General features: G+C 42.4%; 1 protein-coding gene across 5 annotated transcripts in view; it reads right to left on the reverse strand.

Moving 5' to 3' along the window:
• Window positions 1–21,900, reverse strand: part of MTMR2 (myotubularin related protein 2) — a 64,421-nt gene that overhangs the window by 13,692 nt on the left and 28,829 nt on the right. For 4 of the 5 annotated variants that reach the window (XR_013776051.1, XM_079319116.1, XM_079319117.1 and 1 more), the window contains exons 3-7: window positions 12,535–12,610; window positions 9,229–9,323; window positions 8,938–9,048; window positions 6,818–6,919; window positions 6,088–6,171 (exon numbers count right to left, since the gene is read on the reverse strand). Coding sequence is in view for 4 of the 5 variants with exons in the window: in XM_079319115.1 (XP_079175241.1) it covers window positions 6,088–6,171; window positions 6,818–6,919; window positions 8,938–9,048; window positions 9,229–9,323; window positions 12,535–12,610 (468 nt within the window). In the remaining variant the exon portion in view is untranslated. Of the gene's footprint in view, window positions 1–6,087; window positions 6,172–6,817; window positions 6,920–8,937; window positions 9,049–9,228; window positions 9,324–12,534; window positions 12,611–13,525; window positions 13,579–21,900 lie in introns of those variants that run through there. The other variant, XM_079319118.1, reaches the window with a different exon arrangement.

Consider the following 21,900-nt stretch of genomic DNA (forward strand, 5'->3'; position numbering starts at 1 on the left):
TCTGTTTGCATGACTGTATGTGATGTGCAACTCCCATGTTTGTATCACACTAAGCATAACGTGATGGGCAAACTACTCAACAGCTTCCCAGACAACAATCTCCAAGTAACACCTGAAACACAAAACCCTGGCAACCTGCAGACTTGGTTTGGCTGATGTTGGGAGAGAACAGAGCAACAGGGAGTGGCTGGTGCAGCTGCCTGCAAGGAGAGATTTAAACAGACCCTGACTGCAGCAGGGGTGAGCCCTGACACAAAGCATCTCTGTGGGAAGGCACATCTGCTGCAGCAAACACGGCCAGGCTGTGAAGCACCGAGTGTGTTAGGGGAACATCAACTCTTCCCACAATACACGCCTCTGTTCTAAAGAACACTGCTTCATTTTAAAGGAGGGTGGTGGGACACTGATTACCACTGTCGTGGCTCCCACAGGAAATAAATGACACATCCAACACGAGTCAGACAAGCTGTGATAATTATGGCTGACCCACACAGACTGCAGCCGGCTCCCCATCCCAGCGGTGAGTCACGCTGTCAAAAGAGGTCATGGTTAGAAATCTGAGGAGAGGCCAGACCTTCTGGCTAATATCAGTCACACACCCTGCTTTGTGAAGCACTGCTGTCCTTTGGCTCTCCCTGAGAAGGAAATGTTACTACAAGGATCACCCCAAAAGCCCAAAGGAAAGCTATTTTTGGCACTGTCTGAAGCCAAAGAATTGGCAGAACCAGACATCAAACAGTGTGTATGCACAGTTCAAGCTTACTGATGGGCAAAACATGCTCAGAGGTCTACCTGCTGTACACAGCAAGGATGGAATCTGCTGGGCCCACCAGCTCTGCTGCCAGCCAGGAATAGCTAGACTCTTGCCAGTGACCAATCTGTTTACTACCTGGAAGGAGACTAATGGCCAATTAGTTCTCAGTCCTGTCCTAATAAGCACATGCAATGGATCCATAAGCAATTGGGAAAATTGCATCTCCCTCAAATCTGAATGAAAATTACACTGTTAGCACAATCTTGGCAAGAAAAATGAGAGCTAACAAGCAGCTACATGGAAGAAAAGCTCCTTTTCATTTTACCCAGCAACTCTACCAGTGATCATAGAGAAAACCAAGGAGCAGGGACTGGAAAGCACCCTCTTCACAGTGTGACTGGGCACTGTGGCTTCAGAACACACTGCTCGGGCTAGAACTGAGATCTAAAGCTCTCCAAAGCTCCTTCAGCTGCCACACTGACAGACTTGAAGGAAATCTTTCCTCTGCAATAGCCCAGACCAGAAAAATCCATGACAAGTCTCCAGAGAAGAAAAAAAGGCTGTGTGTCAGCATTCAAATTTCTTTTGACTCATGGGGAATGTCTGCTTTTCCCTGGCCCAGGAGCCTTGAATCACAGCACCACCCAGAACGCTTTGGATCCGGATCGTGACTTTCTCTAACGACTGGAAGCAAACCTAAATAAGCCAAGTGGGCTAGAAGAGAAGCTGAATTTGCATCTTCCCTGGACCTTTGCCATAATGCAGTGTAGCTTCTGCATTTATTCGTGCTCCTTCAGATTTGCCCTTTCTCCAGCTGGAATCAATAGAAAAAGCTAAACGTGATATAAAGCACACTGGTATTTCCTCATCTAAGATGCATTTCACTGCTTCCCAGTGAGTTGTAAGCACCCAAAAGCCTACTATAAAACCAGACTGTTACAGATGTAACTCAATAAGCCTCTGCAGGCTAAGGAGTGGCTCTGGGTGCTGCCTGCCTGTGCACCTGCAGGAGGAACTCAGGCATGCCTCACTAAAAGCAGTTTGTGATCATCCTGAAGCTGCCAGAGCACATGGCATGTCCACATTAGTGACCAGAGACTTCTGCACAGGTCTGTCTTCTTCAGGTAAATAAATGCTGCTAGCAGCCCCTGGTTCTAGGGGAAATCATATCTCTAGTGGCTGCCAGAGGGCAAACTAAGGAAGGCAGCAAAGTCACATGTACAGTCATAAATTAAATATACCCATGACCATTCTCTGTGAGTCCAGCTGATGAAATGCACCTCACATCTGTACTAATAAACTCATTTATCCTCCAAACAGGACATTTTGTCCAAAGTACCACTGGTGATCTTTGACTTGCATCACAGTACCTTTGTGTGTGGCTAAAATGCTCAAACACATTCACTCAAGAGATGGATGGTAACAGCCTGGTCTGTAGCTATGCCTGAAACTTGCCCCTGTGCTTGGAGACACTCCTTACAACTGTATCATCTAACCACAGAGACATAGCCTTTGTGTCCTCTCTACACACAAACTAGACTTGGCTTCCCTCTAGCTAGACATTCATGCTTTACTGTAATGACTTGAGTTTGGTTATCACTTGATGCTGTAGAAGATGGAGTTTGTTTTCAAGGAAAAATTGCTGAAGCCACGCCAGCACAGGATTGACACCACCACTTTGCAAAGCACAAGGTTAAGGTAAAGTACATGAGGATCCTTCACTGACAGGACAAAAATAATTTCCTTGCTGTAGTTACACACAGACATGCCCCTCTAAGGGATCAGGCAGATCCACTCTGAGCTTAAGACATGTAAGTGCACCTTGATCTGTAGCAGGCAACACAGGATACAGCTGCAGAGCCAAGTTGGTCCCTCTGCCATTCACTGAGCCCATGCTGTGTCCACTCAGCCCCAGAGAGCTGTGATCTGTTCTGCAGTAGAGACATACCCAGCATAAGCAGGTCCTCAGTTAAACCATAGGACATTTAACAGTTTAATCCTCACTTTGCTCCCTTAAGCTACACCAAACAATCCTCTGGAGGATGATGTTATCAAGCTCTACCTTTCCAACTCTGCTTGTATACTAATGGTGGGCACTTATTTTATCCTCAGAACAGGTCAGTTTTCTGAGTTATTAGTTTCTACATGTCTTCTCTGAAAGCAGCAACCAAACCCTATACTGTGGCTCCCCAGTAGATATGGCCAGAGCAAAGGATATTAGACAAGAATGACTTGTAGGGTAACATCACACAACTTCACAACCTCTTGTAATATTTTCCAAATGCTCCTCACCTTATTAAGGAAAATAAAGCTTTAAGTTACTCCAAAGGCATCTTAAGGACTTTTGGTTTCAAGTGAGTCTTATTCACTTTGCAATTCTGTTTTATATTCTGCCAGCCCATGTGTAATAAAAATCAGGGAGCAATTTCAGTTTTAAATTTCATTTGATACATGTGATTCCATTTACCAACTAAATCTCAAACCTCTCTGAGTTCCTTTTGTTCTCTACAGGTTGTTTATTACTCCCCATAGTTTTACACAATCACAGATTTTTAATAAGTTACATATTTCCATCCTTCCCAAGAATGCTAACAGGGAAGTTAGGGGTTTACTGAGTATCTGTCCTAATTGTGGCAATTGCTATCATCTTGACATATTTCTATTAATCTTAATAAAAAATAGGACAAATAAATAATACCACACTCAAACTTGCCATGTCTACCAGAGTGGACACAGATCTTACCACGGATCCTGGTCTAAAAGTCTTTTCTGGATGCCTGGTAGCTGGAGTTTACTTTTGTTCTGCTCCCCTCTCTGTGTGTGTCCCTGCTCCCACAGGGAAAAGACTGACCTGGCCTAAGGTACAGAAAGCTAATGCCTGGCCATCCTGCTGGGCTGCCCTAGGCCAACTCTTCCCCAACAGTTTTTGAACCAGTTCCAGAAGGTCCTGCTGACAGTGCATATGTCCTGCTTTTCTATTTCTGATCACAATTCATAGTCAGAGACAGGTAATCCCATTATCTGATTTGATGATGCCAGTTTTGCTTCACTGTTAACGAATCCCTGCTGCCATTTCAAGACATAATCCTGATTTACTGTAGTATTTGTTATTGCTTTAGCAGAACCTGGTTGGATTAAGAAAAAAGACTACGACATTCACACAGATAAATTGAACATCCATAGTTACAAATGCTGAAATTAAATAAACAGACCGAAATACCTAAAAGTTTTGGAGGGGACACAAAGCATCATGCTGCAGGAGCTAAATCAATCTAACAAAAGGGATGAAATTCTCCTCCTGGCCAGATCACAACATAAACATCTACTGCAGTATGGTTTGCCTTTTCCTCAGCAGCTGGTGTTGGTCACTTTTGGAGATAAGGAGCTGGAGCAGATGGATTGTGTGATCTGGAATGGTAGTGACTGTGGCCCATAATGGGTAAAAATCAGAAAGGCTGTGGCTGCAAAAATCCTGCTTTGGATTCACTTCTGCTGTTATTAATGTAAGGAAATGACCATGGGCTTCAGCATGTGGACATTGGTTTCTTGACATAGAAGCAGTCAGGTGAGTTTGTCCTTCCCACTCACAAACAACACAAAAGCAGCCACAGCACAAGTACACACTGCAGCAATGCCTAGATGTGTCATGTTTTACATGTTTTACACACATTTTCTTCACAGAAAGGCCATGAAGAGCTGCAAATCACAGGCATGCAAACACATGTATCCTTGCAACCAAATTCCTTGACAAATTTAAGATGCACCAAATCACAGTATAAAAACTGATATGCACAGAAAAGCTTCTATCATAAAAATCAACATACCACCATTTAGAAAGTGGCATAATCTACAATGAAATTATTTAAGGTCACCCTTTCTTCTTTCCAGGTGCTGTAAAACACTTTTTGTACTTCACCTGTTTTGACTGATGATTGGCTGAGTGTATGCTGTGCTTTCCAGTGAAGATTATTTTGATAGCACAGATATTCTTTGCTACTCCAAAATTCTCAGCCCTACAAAGAGGCATCTTGCTCAAACACCTTGGGTTGCAAATCCATCTCTATAAGCAGATCTTCCCATAAAATAGCTACCAAGAAGGAGGTAAATTCTAAACAAAGCAATAATCACTGCATTATCTGATCTCATGGTCAAGTTGTCCTTAAACACAAAGTGATTACAAACAACTGGAGTTTCTCGACCAGGATTTTAGATTGTGGCATCTCATTTCAAAACACACACCTTTTGCAATGAAGGCAGCATACAGTAAGATACAGTAAGATACATCTCACTTCCCATTAGCAGCCTAGAAGCCAGTGATCTATCTTAGGCAGCTATTTTAGGAGAGAACAAATCACCCCCAACAGCGAAGCGCTCGCTCCCATCTGTTAATGACAGGCCTAGATAACCAATTTAGAAGGCACGCCCAGCTTTTAGAAGACTAGAGCTAGAAAAATGAATCCTTAGGTTTTGGATTCCTGGAATCAGATGAGCAACTAGGCTGGGACAGAGGTCTGCTTTTGTTTGATTTGATGAGAAGGACCCAAATAAATCTCTAAATTGCGTGACTTAAAATTTCTTATTTTTACAATGGAAAATTGGTTTTATTCTAACGAATCTGGAAGATAAAAAAGCTTATTGTGTCCAGAGTAAATGTGTCACCAAATCATGCTCCTTCTTCTACTTCACAATTATATGACAGGAGTGATTTCTTTACAAAAATCAAAATTCTCCCATCTTTTACTCCAGAGACAACTACTCAAGTTTTTACCACAGTATTCCTAATCAACAGCCTGTCACTTCATAATCATTAATACCTTTACTCTGAACATACTGCAACTGTGTTCTAAACTGGTAAATCATAGTACTCTCTAGGTTGATCCCTATCCTGAGAAAGCATGCCTAAGATAGTGAAGGCATTCCACACTTAATTTTTTTTCCCCCAAGTTTCTGTTTAAGACAGGAAAACCTGGAAAGAATTAAAATGAATACAAGCAAGCCCTGAGGTGTGAAACTCAACAACGGGATGCCTGTACCTGGAACAAGCACCCTCCATTCCTCAATGCCTGATCACCAAGCCAGAGCATTAGTTTTTCTACCAGAGCCTAAAGTCAGCTCTCTGCCACCTGAGCTAATGTCCATCAGTGGATGCCTCTATGTCCAAAGCTGTACTATTCCCAACAAGCACTGCAGTGTGGAGAACATCCTAGCCAAGCCTGCTGCACAGCATTTGTCAGCAGAATCATTCTCTGCTCCATGTAACCTGTAATTATATTACTGCATAACCCTCTTTCCTGAAGAGCAGATGATGAGGAAGGATGTGGCACAATACCCACCTGTCTTCTGTACTCCCAGGTTGGGTCATACACTTTCCATCCATTTTCTGGGAAAACCTCTTTGTACTCAAAGGCAAAAAGTGGCTGAAAGAAAGAAAACTTACCATTAAGAGCCCACTCAGAGCCCATTTATAGGATGTTTGATATCTCAAAGTAATTAATGACTGACCCTTCTTCCCCACCGCATCATTTTTCTTTCAGGGCTTTATAAAAAAGATTAACACTCTCACTGTAGCAGGTAATTAGTACAACAATATACTTTCCAATATGTCCCTGATCTTGGCTCTTACCTAGTACTTCATGGATAAAAGGAGTTTGTTATTAAAGAGAGAAGATAAAAGTACTTAGGCAAGAATGCACTTACAGATTAACAACCAGATCCTTTCACCCAGCATTTGAAACAGCAATTGCAGTGTCATAACATTAGAGAACAGAGGGGGTTCATCCCAGATTTGGGGCAGTGCAATCACCATTAGCTGTAAACCTCTGATGGATGTCACTGTGACTTGAGTACTTTCCCTTTGAAAGAAGGCACTATAATAGACATTTCCTGTTTCCTATATGATCTAAACTCCTACAGAATTAAGTTTAAAACAGATTTGAAAAACAGCACGTCTCATCCTTCAGAAAATGCACCCCACAGGAATGCTGTATCAAGTAGATGGGACGGAACAAAACAGTTTACTGCTACTCTGTATCTTTTGGTAAAAGCTGAAGAGAAAACACTTACCAGATTATTAGAAACTGGAAAAGCATATTTCATTAGGTTCTCAAATATGGATCGTCTAGTTCTCCCTTCAGGCTTATGAGCAAACCGCAAGTTTCGAATATCCTAGGGGAAAAAAGAGGAAAATCAAGTTGCAAATTTCTGAACCACTTCAAAATCCAAGGAAAATCCAAAACCCAGAATTCAAAACAGGGTCATATGACCATGCTCTACCACTGATTTAATACTGTACTTTGAACAACGTTGTATTGCAACGTTGGGCTTGATTCAAGGATTGTCTACAGCCTCCAACAACAGCAGAGCAGCTGAGGGAGGGCAGAGCTGTGCCTGACCACAGCATCCTGCCTTTACATGAAGCTCTCCACCTGCTGAAAGTCTTGAGGAGAGCCCTGCTCAGGAAAAAGCTATGTTTGATCAGCAGGACTTTGTGAGACAGACCTCCTTGGCTCTCACTGAGCTCTCACGCCAAGCAGTGCCATAAGACCGCTGGAGGGGATGGCCTAACAAAGTGACTTCACAGAACTACTGCATGTAGGGGGCCCAAAAATAGCCAGCTGGGTGCAAAGCATCCAATGCCATCTCCCTTTAAAGCTTCCATCTCTCAGAACACTCAAGAGGATGTCTTGAAACCATGAACTCCTCCACTTTGCACAGCAGCACAGTTTAGAAAAAAGTTGTCATTCAGGACCTCCTTTCCATGACCATCTACAAAACCAAATTTGGAAAGTAAATAAAGCATCTCTAAGTTTTTCCAGCCAAGCCTGCAATTAAAATGCTTGCAGTAAAGAGTCTAAAACCCATCAACAGGAAATGAGCTATCGAGTTCAAGTACATGAAGATGGTAGAGCAAGTCAGAGAATGAGATAAACAGCTGAAGACTTTGTTTCCTCACAGGGATTACATGACAGGTCTCAGAACTTTTCAGGATGCATGAGATGGAACTATACCATTCTGTTATTGCACTAAGCTGCTGTGCATATCCTGGTGAAGCAGGCTGACATATATCAATATGCTACAAAGGGCCAAAACACTCATCCTATAGTTTGTGCCTGAGTTTCCCATATAGGGAAATGATACAGTTCACTCCAAACCTGACCAAGTGTGCTTATAGACAAAATGGCTGAGGATCAGGAATCCAGATCAAAACAGTGAAAAAATTAGCTTGACAGCACAAGCACCCCACCCTAAATCAGCCAGGGCAGATTATGACTGCCATAGCACAAGGGAGCAGCTGGGTGATTTGGTACAGATTGCTGTAACTGGTCTTGACTCAGCACACCCACAGCTTGACAGTCTGCTCAGCTTCCTGGTGCCTCAAATTCACAGCAGTGACCAGAGCAGTTTGGGATTCCTTTTCATTCTTCCATCTGCTCTTATCTAGCAAGTGGCATCCTTTCAGCATTGAGGGGCTCTGACAAGCTCTAAGCAGTCCAAAACCAACAAGGTTTTGAATCCAGCTCTTCCTATGTGCTTACTGAGGGAAGCAGAAGGTCCATGCTATCCAGAGATATGGATTTAGGAGGGAAATGGTGGCTTTTTTGTACTTTGTTGGTCTATAATAAGCAGACACAAGGAGGCAAATTGTTAATTTTTACTGCAGTTTCTATTTCTAGTTATTCCAAGGGCTCTTGAGAGAAGCATGTGAAATATGTACTGCCTTGATAAAAATGAAAGAACAGCCCTGATGAGGACTGAAGGCTACTCACCAGTCCCTCACAGCAAAGCATAGCAGCAGGTGGACATGAGCTAATGATTTAGAGGGAAATGTGATTCTTTCTTACTCTTGAAATGCAAATGAGTGAAAGGCCTACTGAATTCCACAGTAACTGGAGTCTACCTAGAATAAACCTGGTGGGCAACCCTGAGAACTGAGGATGCAGCCTACACTTCCAAGATGAAGAAAAGCCATTGCCCAGCACGAAGCCTGAAAAAAGGTTTGGACCTCTTCTCAAACGAGTGGAGCTGGAGAATACTGAAAATTACTTTTAAAATCACATGTTTTTTGATACCTGTGAAGTCATACTGACTGAAACATTTTGCAAAACTTCCTACAGCACTACAGAGAAAACCTTTAAAAATATTTGTTCCCCTTCCCCCATTATAAAACACAGATAAAAGTTTACCTTGCATACAATCTCCAGCCCATATGAATTTTCACCACGACTGGAAGCACCTCCAATTTTTTCCACTCTGTTGATTACACCTAAAGATGCATCTAGGACAAAAGGAGGGTCCTGTAGACAGTTGAAATTTGTGAGTTTAAAAAGGGGAGGGGGGAAAATCCCCAGCTCCTGCTCCCTTATGTCTATAATATTCCCAGACATATAGCCACATTTCACACAGCAATACTCTCAAACAACACCGAGGTCTGAAGACTGAAAAAGTAACCAAAGCAAATTATTTCAAAAGCTTACCCGTTCCATGCTTTTAAAATACAGTCTATAATTGGTAACAGTAAGGGTTCCTCTGATTGCTCCAGTGAAGGGGCAGATGTAAGTAACATCCTTAGCTTAAGGAAAAAAAAAAAAAAAAAAGTTGTTAATTTCATGGTTAATTTATGGGAGAAAAATTATGCTCAACATTTGTGGGCTCTACCTTGCAGAACATAGAATTAAAACAAGCTTAATCTGTGGTTCTAGACTAGAGCCAGCTTGCAAGTTTCAGTTCTGTGGAAAAGGTAAGAGTTTGGGTAGAGCTAGTACCATCACGCAGAATCTTACATTTGCACAAAACTGCTACCCCTGTCAACAGGCCAGTGTTTGGTGCAAACTGATTGCTCTTACTCCAGTAGCTGAGAGCATCATGTATGAAAAGAAGAGACCACTCTTGCCTGGATGCACACATTTGAAGCTGACAACAATCTGCATGAAAGCTAAGGATTGTGTCCTACAAGGTTTGTGCCACCAGGGGCAGAAGAAGGCAGTTGTGGTTTTTAGGATGCTTGGGTCCTTCTGTACACCTTTGCACATGGAGTGAGCCCTGGGATGAAGGTCCTCATGCTACAAGCCAGCAGAGCTACAGTGATTTGCAGGAGCCATGAATCTGTGTAACACCCAGCTGCTGGTGATCTTAGGTCTGAAGTCAGCTATCAAGTTACTCTGCACAATTCAATTATTTTTGAGCCTGAGTGACGGTGACTCAAAACAGTCCCCTTCTTAAAAAGCCTCAAATGTTTCTCACTTCCAGCAAAAGGCAAGAGGTGCTGCTGGCTTTCCACAGCAAACACCTCTCCTAACTGCCCTTCTGTTTAACATCAATTAAAAATGTCAAGATTTAAGTTGTTGCCTCCCCACCCCTGCTGCCTGTCACGCCTCCTGCCACTGAAGCAGTTGTCTGGCTGTGCCGTGGCAATGGTTTACACTATCACCAACAAGTAATGACATCCCTCAAAAACACAGAGGAGACCCACTGACCAGAGCTGCCAGATCCATGAAAAAACTCCCTGGATCATCCTAATAACCTCAAGGCTCCAAGCCGTAGGAGATGCATTTTACAAGGGCTGTGTCAGGAGGATGGCTCACTTCCCCACCCAGGAGACAGCCACCATGAACATGAGGTGTGAGGCTAGCAGGGTGTCAGAATGGGAACCTGTATTTCTTCCACCTTTATCCCATGAGATTTAGCCCAGAGAGGGAGAGAAAAGAAATCTGCCCTATTCCAGGGCACTGGTAACTCATATAACTAAATCATTCTCAAGTCAGCTCTGCTTCTGCACTGTCTTCATTGACTCTCAAGATGTGGATGTGGAAAAACATCCTTAAAATATCAGAAGTGACTAATTTGGAACAAAATATGTAGCACACAATATCAGGTTAAAAAGAAATAAAATATACATATCTATAAAAAACATGCTAGTAATTCCATTATTTATTATTTTTTATAAATTTACATGTTGTTTGAAGGATAATTAAACACAAAATGCTTATAGCCATTTCTAATTAAACCGAGTGTTTCATTAATGCCTGATTATTAATCACTTCTTTTCAAAGACTAGTTTGACAGAGGTTTGAAAGCAGACTCAGGAAGCATAACAAGGGTGAAGGCAGACTGCCTAGTTTTTCCACAGCAGTCCCCATTATTCAAAATGTAATTTTGAAATGCTTAAAAAAACCTCAGCAAAATCCACTAATAACAAAAGCGTGCATTTACATCTGAAAAGGAACAGGATTTCTGGGTAAAGAGGAAAGGTGCTAGAAACATTTTTTTTCCAGGTAAGGAACCCCAGGCACGATCTCAAACACTGGCCTTGCCAGCTTGTAAGCCACACCACCTCTCACATTTGCATTTTATTAGCCTGGTTTCCTAAGGAAACAATTTTACTTAATTACACTGCGCATGTGCAAACGAACCTACACACATGGCTTGTCTGACATTAACCCTGCCACAGCTGTATGATTTCAGCAGTCTCTGCTTGATAAACAGGGATCTCCAAGGCACTAAAGTGCTTCACTGTTTGTGAGAACCAATGCCAGGTATAATAGAGAGGTTGTAGTGGTGCTATCACCACGGGAAAGCCTAATGAGCTCAGCCTTGGGTATGTATAAGAGAATACATATGGGAGAAAGAAACTGGAAACCAGATTTACTAATTTCCCTGCTTGTGGAATTCCTGTCTTTTACAGGCCAATCTTACCCTAGATTATTGGGTTGGATGAAAATATTTTTTCTTCTCCTCCCTGTAAAATACAAGGAGAATTACATTTACCTTTCTTCACACTTTTAACAGGAAACAATTATTGCTGGTGAATAACAAAGATTTCCTTTTTGCTGCCTTTAGCTTCTTGCTGGAACAGGCAGCTGCTGTTCAGGTTACTCCAAAAGCCACCCAGTCTTACAGATTTATGTGGCTCATCACACCATTTGCCAACAGATAAAACACTGGCAATTCTGATCTCTTAAACCATTCCCTAGGAACCCTTCAAAATACTGCCTCACTGTCAGAGCTAATTGCATTTGTGGAGTGGGTTGGATATCAGTCTGCAGTGATTGGTTGGAGTTCAAAGTCCTTAGGAAAGAGGTAGAGAAAAGCCATTAATCATTTGAGGTGGGCTGTTTGGAGATTTTCTTGCTTGTTTTTATATTGCTGTTGATGGGTGCATTTTTTTTTTCATGAAGAATTTTCAGTTTTCTTTTTTTAATTTTTTATGTTTAGAACTGAAGTTGCACTCTACCATCTTAGAAGAAAGGTAACATGTTAAAAAAGAGAATGCAAAATCTTTCACAGAAAATTAATCAAAAGGCTTACTCAAGCCTTTAGAATGGAGAGCATCAGCAAATCTGACGCACGTCAAAAAGCCTGGATGAAAAAAGAAAACTCCAGCCCCCATCACAGTAAGTTCCCTGCAAAAGCACTTTCCTAGAGCCCATGACAGAGGTTTGACACATAATTGTGCTGTGTCAGCCTAGGAAGTTAACCTGTGGCAAGGACAAACTGGAACAGTGGATCCATGTCCTCTCAGGAGGCAGCAAATGCAGAGCTGTACAAACTCACCCCATCACTCATGGTAAGAGCACTGAATTGCCTTGTACTTGCTACATGCTAAAAGAAGACATAGTTACCTTGGCCCATGTGATGTGCAATAGCTCAATTAATGAAACAACCTGATCATGGTTCCCAAAACATCTGCAATTTGCTGCTGTTGGCCAGTGACCACCAAGATATTTTGCTCTATGGTTATGTGACTGTTTGTCAGCAAACAATAAGGGATTTCCCCCACGTACCCATGTCTTTAATGGTTTCCCCAGGCAGCAAAGGTGGCTCTTCCATTTCAGCCAATTTATTGGCCTCCCTCAGGACCTACGCAAAAGACACAAGTACAAACAGAAATTCATTATGTTTTCATAAACCAAGGAGTTTACACTTACAGGTCAACAGTATCAAGGACAACAAATATTCAAAGATCTTGAAGTACTGCCTAGGGTCTCCTGTGAGGTCAACACCAGCCTCTGTGCTCTGTGCTTTGGCAGCACACTCCCCAGGTGTCCTTTCATGCTCCAACCTTCTCTTGCCCAGGCCGCCTCAAAAGCCAAATTCTCTCACAGTTATGGACAGAGCCAAAGGAATCAGTTCCTTTCCCAATTGAAGTGCTCAGCAACTATCACGATGACATCAACTATTCAGCAGAGCAATTTCTAGTTTACACTGAGGAAAGTTGAAAAGGACACCTTGGTCACTTTACTGTGCTCAGTGAGAGTCCCACAACCGCAAAAGTCCTGACTCGACTCAGTTCCAAAGGTACTATTTGACAGGCATATATAGGAGGTATAGTTTTGATTTTTTTTTTTTTTTTTTTGGCTGCCAAATGACCCTTTCTTCACTTTCCTTAGGGTTCATATTATCCCACATGGGCATGACATCTCAGAACCTACAATTGCATTTGTACAAGGGCTTTCAAAAGAACAGCTGCCACCATTGGGAGACGGATATTTTAGGAAAGCATGGCTGTAACTAGGAAAGCATAACCTGAGGTCTAAACCTATTAGAACTAGGAGAAAAAAGCAAATATAAGTGATCAAGACTAAGACTAAGTCTATGTGGTCAAATGCAGATGGATTTAATCAGGTTGCCCATGCCTTGAACTGGACAAATGACCACAGCCTCAGCAGTACAGTTGCTCAACCTCTTAACAGACAGAGAGGTAAGTTAGTCCAGACTCTGCCTTATGCTGTAGCAACCACAAAACTTTGAGTTCAAGGTTGGTGCATGTCCCACCTGGTGAAGACAGGCAGAGGGAGCTCATTGCTGCTCACAGCTGAATGTGCAGGCTCGCTCAAAATGTTTTCTTTATCATAATGCATGGAAAGAAAAAAATAATTGCTTCAATTTGGTATCAGGAAATCCCTGCAAAGAAAATTCAAAGACATAGCCTAAAGTGGCATTCTAGAACCTGACACGTCTGTGGTCAACTTTCATGTAGGATCAAGCCAGAGGGAGAGCCTCAGGGAAGAAAAATTCCCTAAACTATGTGAAAAAAATTGGAAACAAACCCAAAGAAAGCCCTTGCTACAATAAGAGCACATTCCAGCATTTTCACACAACAGATTGATGCATAGATGAAAAGATTAACAAGATCAAAGCCTTCTTGAGAACAAGATGTACATTTTAAAAAATGCATTCAAAAGACTCTTAGGAAAAAAATCAATAACAAAAGCAAGTCCGGTCCCGGCTCCCTAACAGAAACCTCACAACTGCACCCACTTAGATCAGGTCTTACCAAGGCAGGCTGCAAGAACAGCTGGGCTGGGGTCCACAGGATAAATAAGAAGAGGTCACCATTAACAGAACTCTCACTGGCAGCAACATGGCAGGAAACTTCTCTACCCCCCCATCAGCAGTATCAGTAAAAATAAGGTTTTGCTGGTATAACGAGCAGAAATCGATGTTGAGGACATCTTGTCAGCACAGCTGTGTTGGCCAAAGATCACACACCCCATCAAAGCCCTGACTGAGGGCCTCCCTGACAAAAGCCTGTGATGTAGACCCGCTCTCAACTCCTGTGTGTCCAATTCTTTACTTGAGTAACAGCCCTGAAATTAGCAGGATAACATCTGGATTATGATAAATGAGATAGAGGCTTCTGGCTAATTAGCCCATAAGTGGTGGTCATCTTTCTGGCCTTTTACCTTGGAAGGACATGAGTGAAAATGCAGTCTGAGTTCAGAACATGATCACAGCTTCTCTGAGAAGGTCCGTACCCCACGCGGGCAGCAGCTGCTGCCAGGATCACTTTGGTCAGCAGCTGGACTGGCTGCTCTCCTGCAGATGTCAGCGGGAGCACGTCCAGCAGTGAACATTTAGAGGGCTGGGCTGTGTCTCAAGCCAAAACAAATATGAGGTAAGACACATAGAAAGCACTTGGTATGACAAACATCTGCTGAGGTGGCAGAGGTGGGCAGGGCTCAGGTGGGTTTTAAACCCTGTCCTGCAAGTGGGGGAGAGAAGGAGGGAACAGGCAAGCAGTATGAAAGACAAGGACCTCCATGTCAACACCACTCTCTAAAAACAAGGTTGAAAGTCTTTTCAATTTAAAAAGTGTCTCTTCTAAGTCTAATAAAATCCATCTGCTCACTCACACTTCTCTGAAATGTCCCCAGGATCAGAGGAAAGGATTAGCAACACAAACCTGAGTTCACTTCAACACAGGGCAGCAGATGGCTGGATTCCTGGAAGCACATCACTTCAAGGTCAGCCTCCTTGCCTTCCTTCTTATTTCTTTCTCTTATTTTTTTCTTTTTTTTTTTGCTACAGTCTTGAGGACTAAACTGATTTGCACCACCCCTCAAGTGACTTCAGCACAGTACCTACCTGAGGTAAAGTACTGAGCCCATGGTGATTTCAAAGTTGGTACAAGCAGATAAGCCCTGGACAACAGTCATCCTTCCCAGGAGGCTGAGACAGGCATGGTCAGAAAGTCCAAGACAAACACTTCTCTGTTGTGCCAGTTTATGCACTATCTGCTCAGCACTAGATTTCAAATGAGTCTCCAGTTGGGATAATGGGACTTGAAACCCATCCTGGCAGAAACCAAGGAATGAATGGTAGGCATTTTCCTGAAACCCATCCTCATCCATGGCTCCTTAAAACTGATTCAGAGAAATGCAATCTGTGTGGGGCTGAAAATGCAGGCAGCAGGCAGGAGATGACATCTGCAGCACCACTGAAGGACAGGGGCTGGCAGCAGGTAAGAAAAGTGGGTGGATAAGAGGAGTTTTGGAAACAGATCAAGGAGAAATAATGGTCTGGGACAATGCACATGAAGCTCTGAGATGACGTCAGTGCCATAAATGGGCCGTTTGCTCCTTATATGACTAAGGAGATGACATGAAAAGCCCTTCCATCTTACTGCTAATCCTCCTCTCCCCCTCAAAATCCAAAAATGGTTCATTAAACTGTGAGAAAAATCTTTTTTTGTACATTAGCCTATTTCCAAGACTCTAAAAATAACCCTTGGGTCCAAATTTAGCCCTCTGCAAACCTTACAAAATTAAATTAAGAGCACCAGTAAGGCGAGGAAGCAGGGAAGGGAGCCAGGGACACGACTGCAGCAGCCTGGCTGCAGGGGGGGGATGGCAGCTGCTAATACATAAATGCTACTGAGGCAGGTACCACATAAGCCTGCTGCTGAAATGTGCCACCTCCGTGTGCTTCAGCTTTTTAAATTGTTCAGTGGGAATAAAATCAAAGAATTTTTAGAGATGTGCAATGAAGAACATAACCAAAGCTGGGAGAATCATTATTACTTAGGAATAGGACAACAATGAAAGTCACACACAGCTCTTTCTGTCACAATCATCACTAAGATGGTTCCTGCAAGAAACAGACACAATAACCAAAAACCAGTGGAATACTCTGCCTTGCCTCTAAATTGAACAAGGTTTTCATTATCTTTTCCCCACAAAAATGTCATGCTTGGTAACTGAATCTCTGAAGTAATGAAGTCCTGTTACACTCCAGAACAGCTTTTATTTCTGTCTTCTTTTACCAAGTCACATTATGTACCCATCCCACCTGTCAGCAGCTCTCCCTCTAGAAGAAACAGCTCTCAAAGAGTCTGAGAAAGAGAGTACCTTAGAACCTAAACACCAGTCCTGGCTCAGCTCAGAGGGTGTGAGGACTTCGTGTCACCTCCTACCTTTGTCCTCTACTCAAGCAGCGACTTGTCAGAACAAATCCACACTGCTACATTCAACAACCACTTCTCTACTCCTCTCACCTTGTGTAAGCTCCAGCATGAAGGAGCTTCACCAGCTGAAGGTGCAGAGCTCTCTCATGCCCTCCCAACTACTGTCCCCAAGACAGGGAAACTGCTGTTTTGTTGAGGCAGCCTTCAGATCTGAGTGACAAAATCATCTCCTTTGCCTGCATGTACGGGGCCAGGGAAAGAGATTTAGGTCCTGCTAAAGAGGTAAGATTGCTGCAATTCAGGGTACTGCAGTTCTGGCAAGTCTCTCCAAACACATGTTCACACTGCCTCCTAGCACAGCAGCCAGCATGCTGCTACAAAAACCCCTCTCCTGGATGATGCTCCTGCACAGTCTGTGCACGCAGCTCATTCTGAGCATCTGCAGCCAAGCCGGGGAGCTACAGAGTTGAATTGCAAGCACACTCTATGCACAGGGTTTTACAGGTCTGTGCACCACTGAACACTGTTCCAGAAGGACCTGAGAAGGTAAGTGACACTCTGAATTCAGGGTTTGCTTTTTGACCATGACCAAAACAGCTGATGTGCTTCCCTGTTGTGCTGCCTGGTGAGGTGCTTGTCTACCAGTGATGCTGCACAGCCTGGCTGACAATCCCCACCCTGCACTGGCTGGATGCCCCCTCTACCCACCCTGCCAGTGCTGTCATTGCTTCTGTGTCTAGCTCAGTCAAGGTGTCCACTTTATGACTTTTATAATGGAAGTTTTTCCACAACCTGGATCATTTTGCCAGGGTGTGACTGCAGGAGTGAAGGCAAGCAAAACCTGGGCAAGAGAGAAGTTGCAGCTTGAACCAACCAGGGAGAGAATAATTTTATCCCTGGACACTGCACAAGCCTCCTGAAAACAAGGAGGGCACCTGAAGTTTCTCCTAGCCATTTACCAGCTATTCTCTTTTTATTTTCTCCTGAATATCTGAGTCCTCAAACCCACAAAGGTCAGATTGTTTTGGCTTTATGCAACTTAAGGGGAGACAGGTTTGTGTTACCAAATTGTTGTGTAACAGTTTTCCCAAGTCTGCAGAGTTTCTTCTATCCTGAATCACAATAAAAATGAGCAAAAGGAATCTTTTTTGGCTTAGACAATATTAAAATGTACCCTTTATACAGGTTTTTTTCTTTCCTCTGAGTTAATCTCTCCTTGGTAACCTCCTACACACACCAAGTCACTTTGCACATTTTGAACAGAGTTGTTGTGCATAAAGCCACAGCACTGGTACGACACGTTCAACCCAACAGCATTGCTCCTGTATCTCTGCTCTCCCCTAAACCATGTCTGCTCCATCCACTCAGAAGACAAGCTCTCCAAGCTGGGAACTGCTTTTGTGCCAGCTAAACAGCCTTTTTTTATGTTTCCTACAGCAGGAAGGTGGATGCTCAACTGGTCTCTTGACATAAACATCTATAGCCTGCCTGCATAAACATTACACACACAAAGTCCCCTTGCTTCTGCAACCCCTGAGCTCAGATTTGGCATGTCTCTGTCCACCTTGTGAGCATGCACTGGTCAGCAGCAACAGGTGAAAGATATGCTGCAGTGACAAGAATGTGCTTGTTGTACATGTACAAAAACATACAGAGAGAATGAGTGGAGTTTAACAGCCAAGCGAGAGGTTTAATTTCCTATGTGAAAATTTCTCTTTGATACTTCACATTTGAAGGACTAACTGGGAATATTCTGGTTGTAATCAACATATCTAAACTTTCCTTTGCTCCCCCTTTTTTTTTTAAATGTCTTTGTCTCAAGAAATGGAAAATGATTAAATGACCTCCTTAATCACCTTTTTTGCCACTTTGCAGGCAGGGTAGTCAGTAAGCTGCAGGAATATCCATCTCACCTGAAACCCCAGGCACTCTATACCAGTCAGTGGAAAGCTGGATATCCAGGAGATGCACCTTTAGGATAAGTACCCCTCTTCCCACAAAAATAAACTAGGGTAAAGGAATGTCAGTGCAGATCTGGAAGGGTAAATCCCAATTCTGGTCCTTCCTTGTGGTCAGCATAGCAAAACCCAATCTCCTGGACATCCACAAACAACTGAGCAGTCATATCCTATGCTCTTCAGAGAAGTGCAAATGCACTGTGTGCAGAGAAGTAGCAGAGAATCAGCCACCTCAGACACAAATACTGCATGGATTTAATTTAAAAAGGCATGATTCCAAAGTTTGTAGGACAGGTTGTCTTAGCTGAGGTATAAAAGACAGCTTTTGTGTCAGAGCTGGCTCTTGTCTGCTGCCACAAAGAACCACATAAGGCAAGTCAGCCTTCCTGCAAAGACTTAGCCATAGGATTACTTTTACACATGTGATTGATTTATTAACTTTGTTTGTAAATTAATAGCTTTAAATGCCTTTTGGGGGTCTCAAACCATGTTCACCTATTACTTCCCCTGAATTGCCCTACCACTCCATCCCCTTCCTCTTTCGTAGCTGTTCCATCAGTCAATCAATGAAGGACAGTGCTGCTATGGCAGGTGCATCAAGGTTTATCATTACTCCAATTATGGTGTAAAAATACCTGAAACAAAATAGATAGAGAAGCTCTTTCCATTCATGCCAGAAAAAAATCCCACAGTGGTCTAATTCTGTCCAGTTGACATTGACAGAAGCTGCAAAACTGACACAAATCTGTGCAAAAATAAGGTGAGTATGCTTCTTTAGGAAAGTTTTTTACAAGTGTATAGTTTTTTTCTCTAAATGAAACATTTCTTACAACAGGAAAAAGGGCACATTTTTCTTAGCATTTTACTGCTAAGGTGCTTCTGTCCTCTCAGTGCTCAATGACCAGGACTGTGGAACAGAAGCCATGCTTACTCGACTGCAAGCACTGCACTGCTTTGAGGAGAATTTCAGCTGCCATTTATGGCTATTTCAAGTGTATTTGGAGAAGATTTTTGTGCTAAGAATCCTACTGGAAATGCAATAAAACATAAATCAAGGAAGTAAATGGACTTTGTTGATTATTTTTGAATCGTTAAGAATATCACAGCAGAAATACTACGGGAAAGAACAGAAATATCTCTGCCTGACTGAGGCACAGGGACTTTTCTAAGGATTATGACCAGATGGCTTGAAAAAATATATTAGAGGCATTCAGAACTGCAAGATATTAATTGCAGGGAAATGCTTTATGTCTTATTCCTTTGGGATATTAAAAGTTCAAAGGGGAAAAGAGAAAACACCATGGACACATGGATCATTTCAGAAGAGTACACAAAGAATCTAATATACTGTCCAAAGACCACATCAAGCCCATTCAGCTCCTAAGACAGCACTTGGCCAAAGGCAATCCCCTAGCCTGGCTAAAGGAAAAAAAACCACAAGAAGTACTTAAGTTATCAAAAAATGTTCTGACAACAGATCACATATTACACTGCTCTAAAAACAGTGATAACATACAAAGTACACTGTAACTACCTTTTAATTACGCCTTCCCAACACAACTAAAAAACCAAATTACACACTCTGATTTCTACAAACCATGTATGTTTTGAGAAAGCATAAAAGTGCTTGAGAAATCACTTGCTTACTTACCACTGTCTTGGAAATGTTTAAAAAGAAGCTGAAGATTATTGTATTTAAAAAAAAGAATCACAGTCCCCAAAGTAATATAAAGGGACTCCTCTGGAGGAGGAAGCAGCCACCATGCAGTGCTTCCCTGGGGTTTTCTGCTTTGTTTTTTCCACGATGTTCTTCTCCACTCAGCCCAAATGTCCAGTGACGAAGAACAGCCTCTCTGGGTTCCCTGAGCTGGTGAATCTCCTGGGCCCTCTCTGCACACTGCAAGGCAAAGCTTAGAAGCTCAAAGGAACACATTGTTGAGGGCCACTCGTTCCACCACGGCTGGCTTGTCTCTTCAAGTTTGTATGGCTTGGTGCCTCAAGACAATTCTCTCATTAGGCTCCGACAGAAAGTCGTCATTGACTCAACTCAGCAACGCTCCCTGGCACAGAAGGTTGCAGATATTATCTATTCAGACAAGTCCAACATTTTTTAATACAGAACCTTCTTCACTGCCAAGGGTTCCACATACGTCTCAAACCACAACGCCTCTGTTCTCCATGGGCTGCTCAAAAACTTTGGACAGCACACTAGCTTGACTCTATCCTTTGTTTTTACTGAATTCTGTTTAGCAAACAACTTACATGCAAAAAGAAGATTAAAAGTTTCAAGGAAACCATTAAAGTAGTTCAGTGTATTTCATATCAACAGTTTTAAGTTAAGAAAAACACTCTGACCAAAAACAGTCGTAAATTCTACCAACTAAAATAAAGTCACAGAATACTACCTCTGTTACTAAGAATTTCACTTTTGACTTTGATACAGATAATTATATACTTATAATGAGCAAACAATCCTACAGAGCTGAACAAAGATGTTTCATTCCATGCAAAAACATCTACAGAAAATCAAATCTTGGCAGGCACTGCATGCAATCACAAATCCATGTACTCCCTTTAAATACCATGCTTGTTCATTCCTGCCTGATCTGTCCTTCACTTTACAAAACTGTAACTAACAAGGGCAGGGGGGGAAGCTGCCTCTTACCTGGTTTTACTCAACAAAAAGAAAATTCTTGCACTTTGTAACCAGGAGAAATATGGCACTCGATTAGGAAGAGATGAAAATATTTTTGAGAACATATGAAGGCCATTTGCTCATTCTCCTTAGCTTTCCATTCCTAATAGATGGCAATCATAAATGCTTCCAGAGATTTCTTTCACTGTGCATTACTACATATTCAAGCATTTAGGTACTTCTATATAAGAAAAATTAGCAATGTTTGCTGTCTTTGCTCTTTTCTAATTAGATGAGCACTTAGGGAGTATTATTTCCATGTAAAGGAGACAGAAAACTGACTGCATCTGGATTTTTCCCCTAATTTGCATGAAATCAATATTTTTTAACCCAAAGGTTGGCTACTTTGTGGGTTTGTTTTATTGAAAGGGAAAGGTACAGAAAAGGACCTACTGGGGAGAGGTTCAAGGAAGGGACCAAGATTTTCCATCTCTTGGGATATTTTAAAATGAAAATTAATATAACTCTTATGAAATATGCAGCATTTACTATAAACTGGAGTCCTTGAAAAATGTGGCAATGGGGCTAAATTCCAGTCATTGACAGGGCTGTCCTGGTATGACCATGGCTATGGACAAGAGCATCATTCATTCTCTAGAGCCAGTCCTTTGTGCCTTTGTTCATCAACAGCTTAATGCTCCAGAGAAAAGAAGCCCATTTCCTCCAGGCACACACACGCAATTTGTCAAAAACAGAATTTCAAGACAGTCAAAATATGTTTCCCTGTATGACTTCCTTACCTCTCTTCTGCTGCCCTTTAAGTCCCTCTGATAACACCTTTGATAACATAAAGCATTGCGTGTTCTTGCAT

This window comes from Erithacus rubecula (genome assembly GCF_903797595.1).
Source record: "Erithacus rubecula genome assembly, chromosome: 1".
Classification (NCBI taxonomy): Eukaryota; Metazoa; Chordata; class Aves; order Passeriformes; family Muscicapidae; genus Erithacus; species Erithacus rubecula.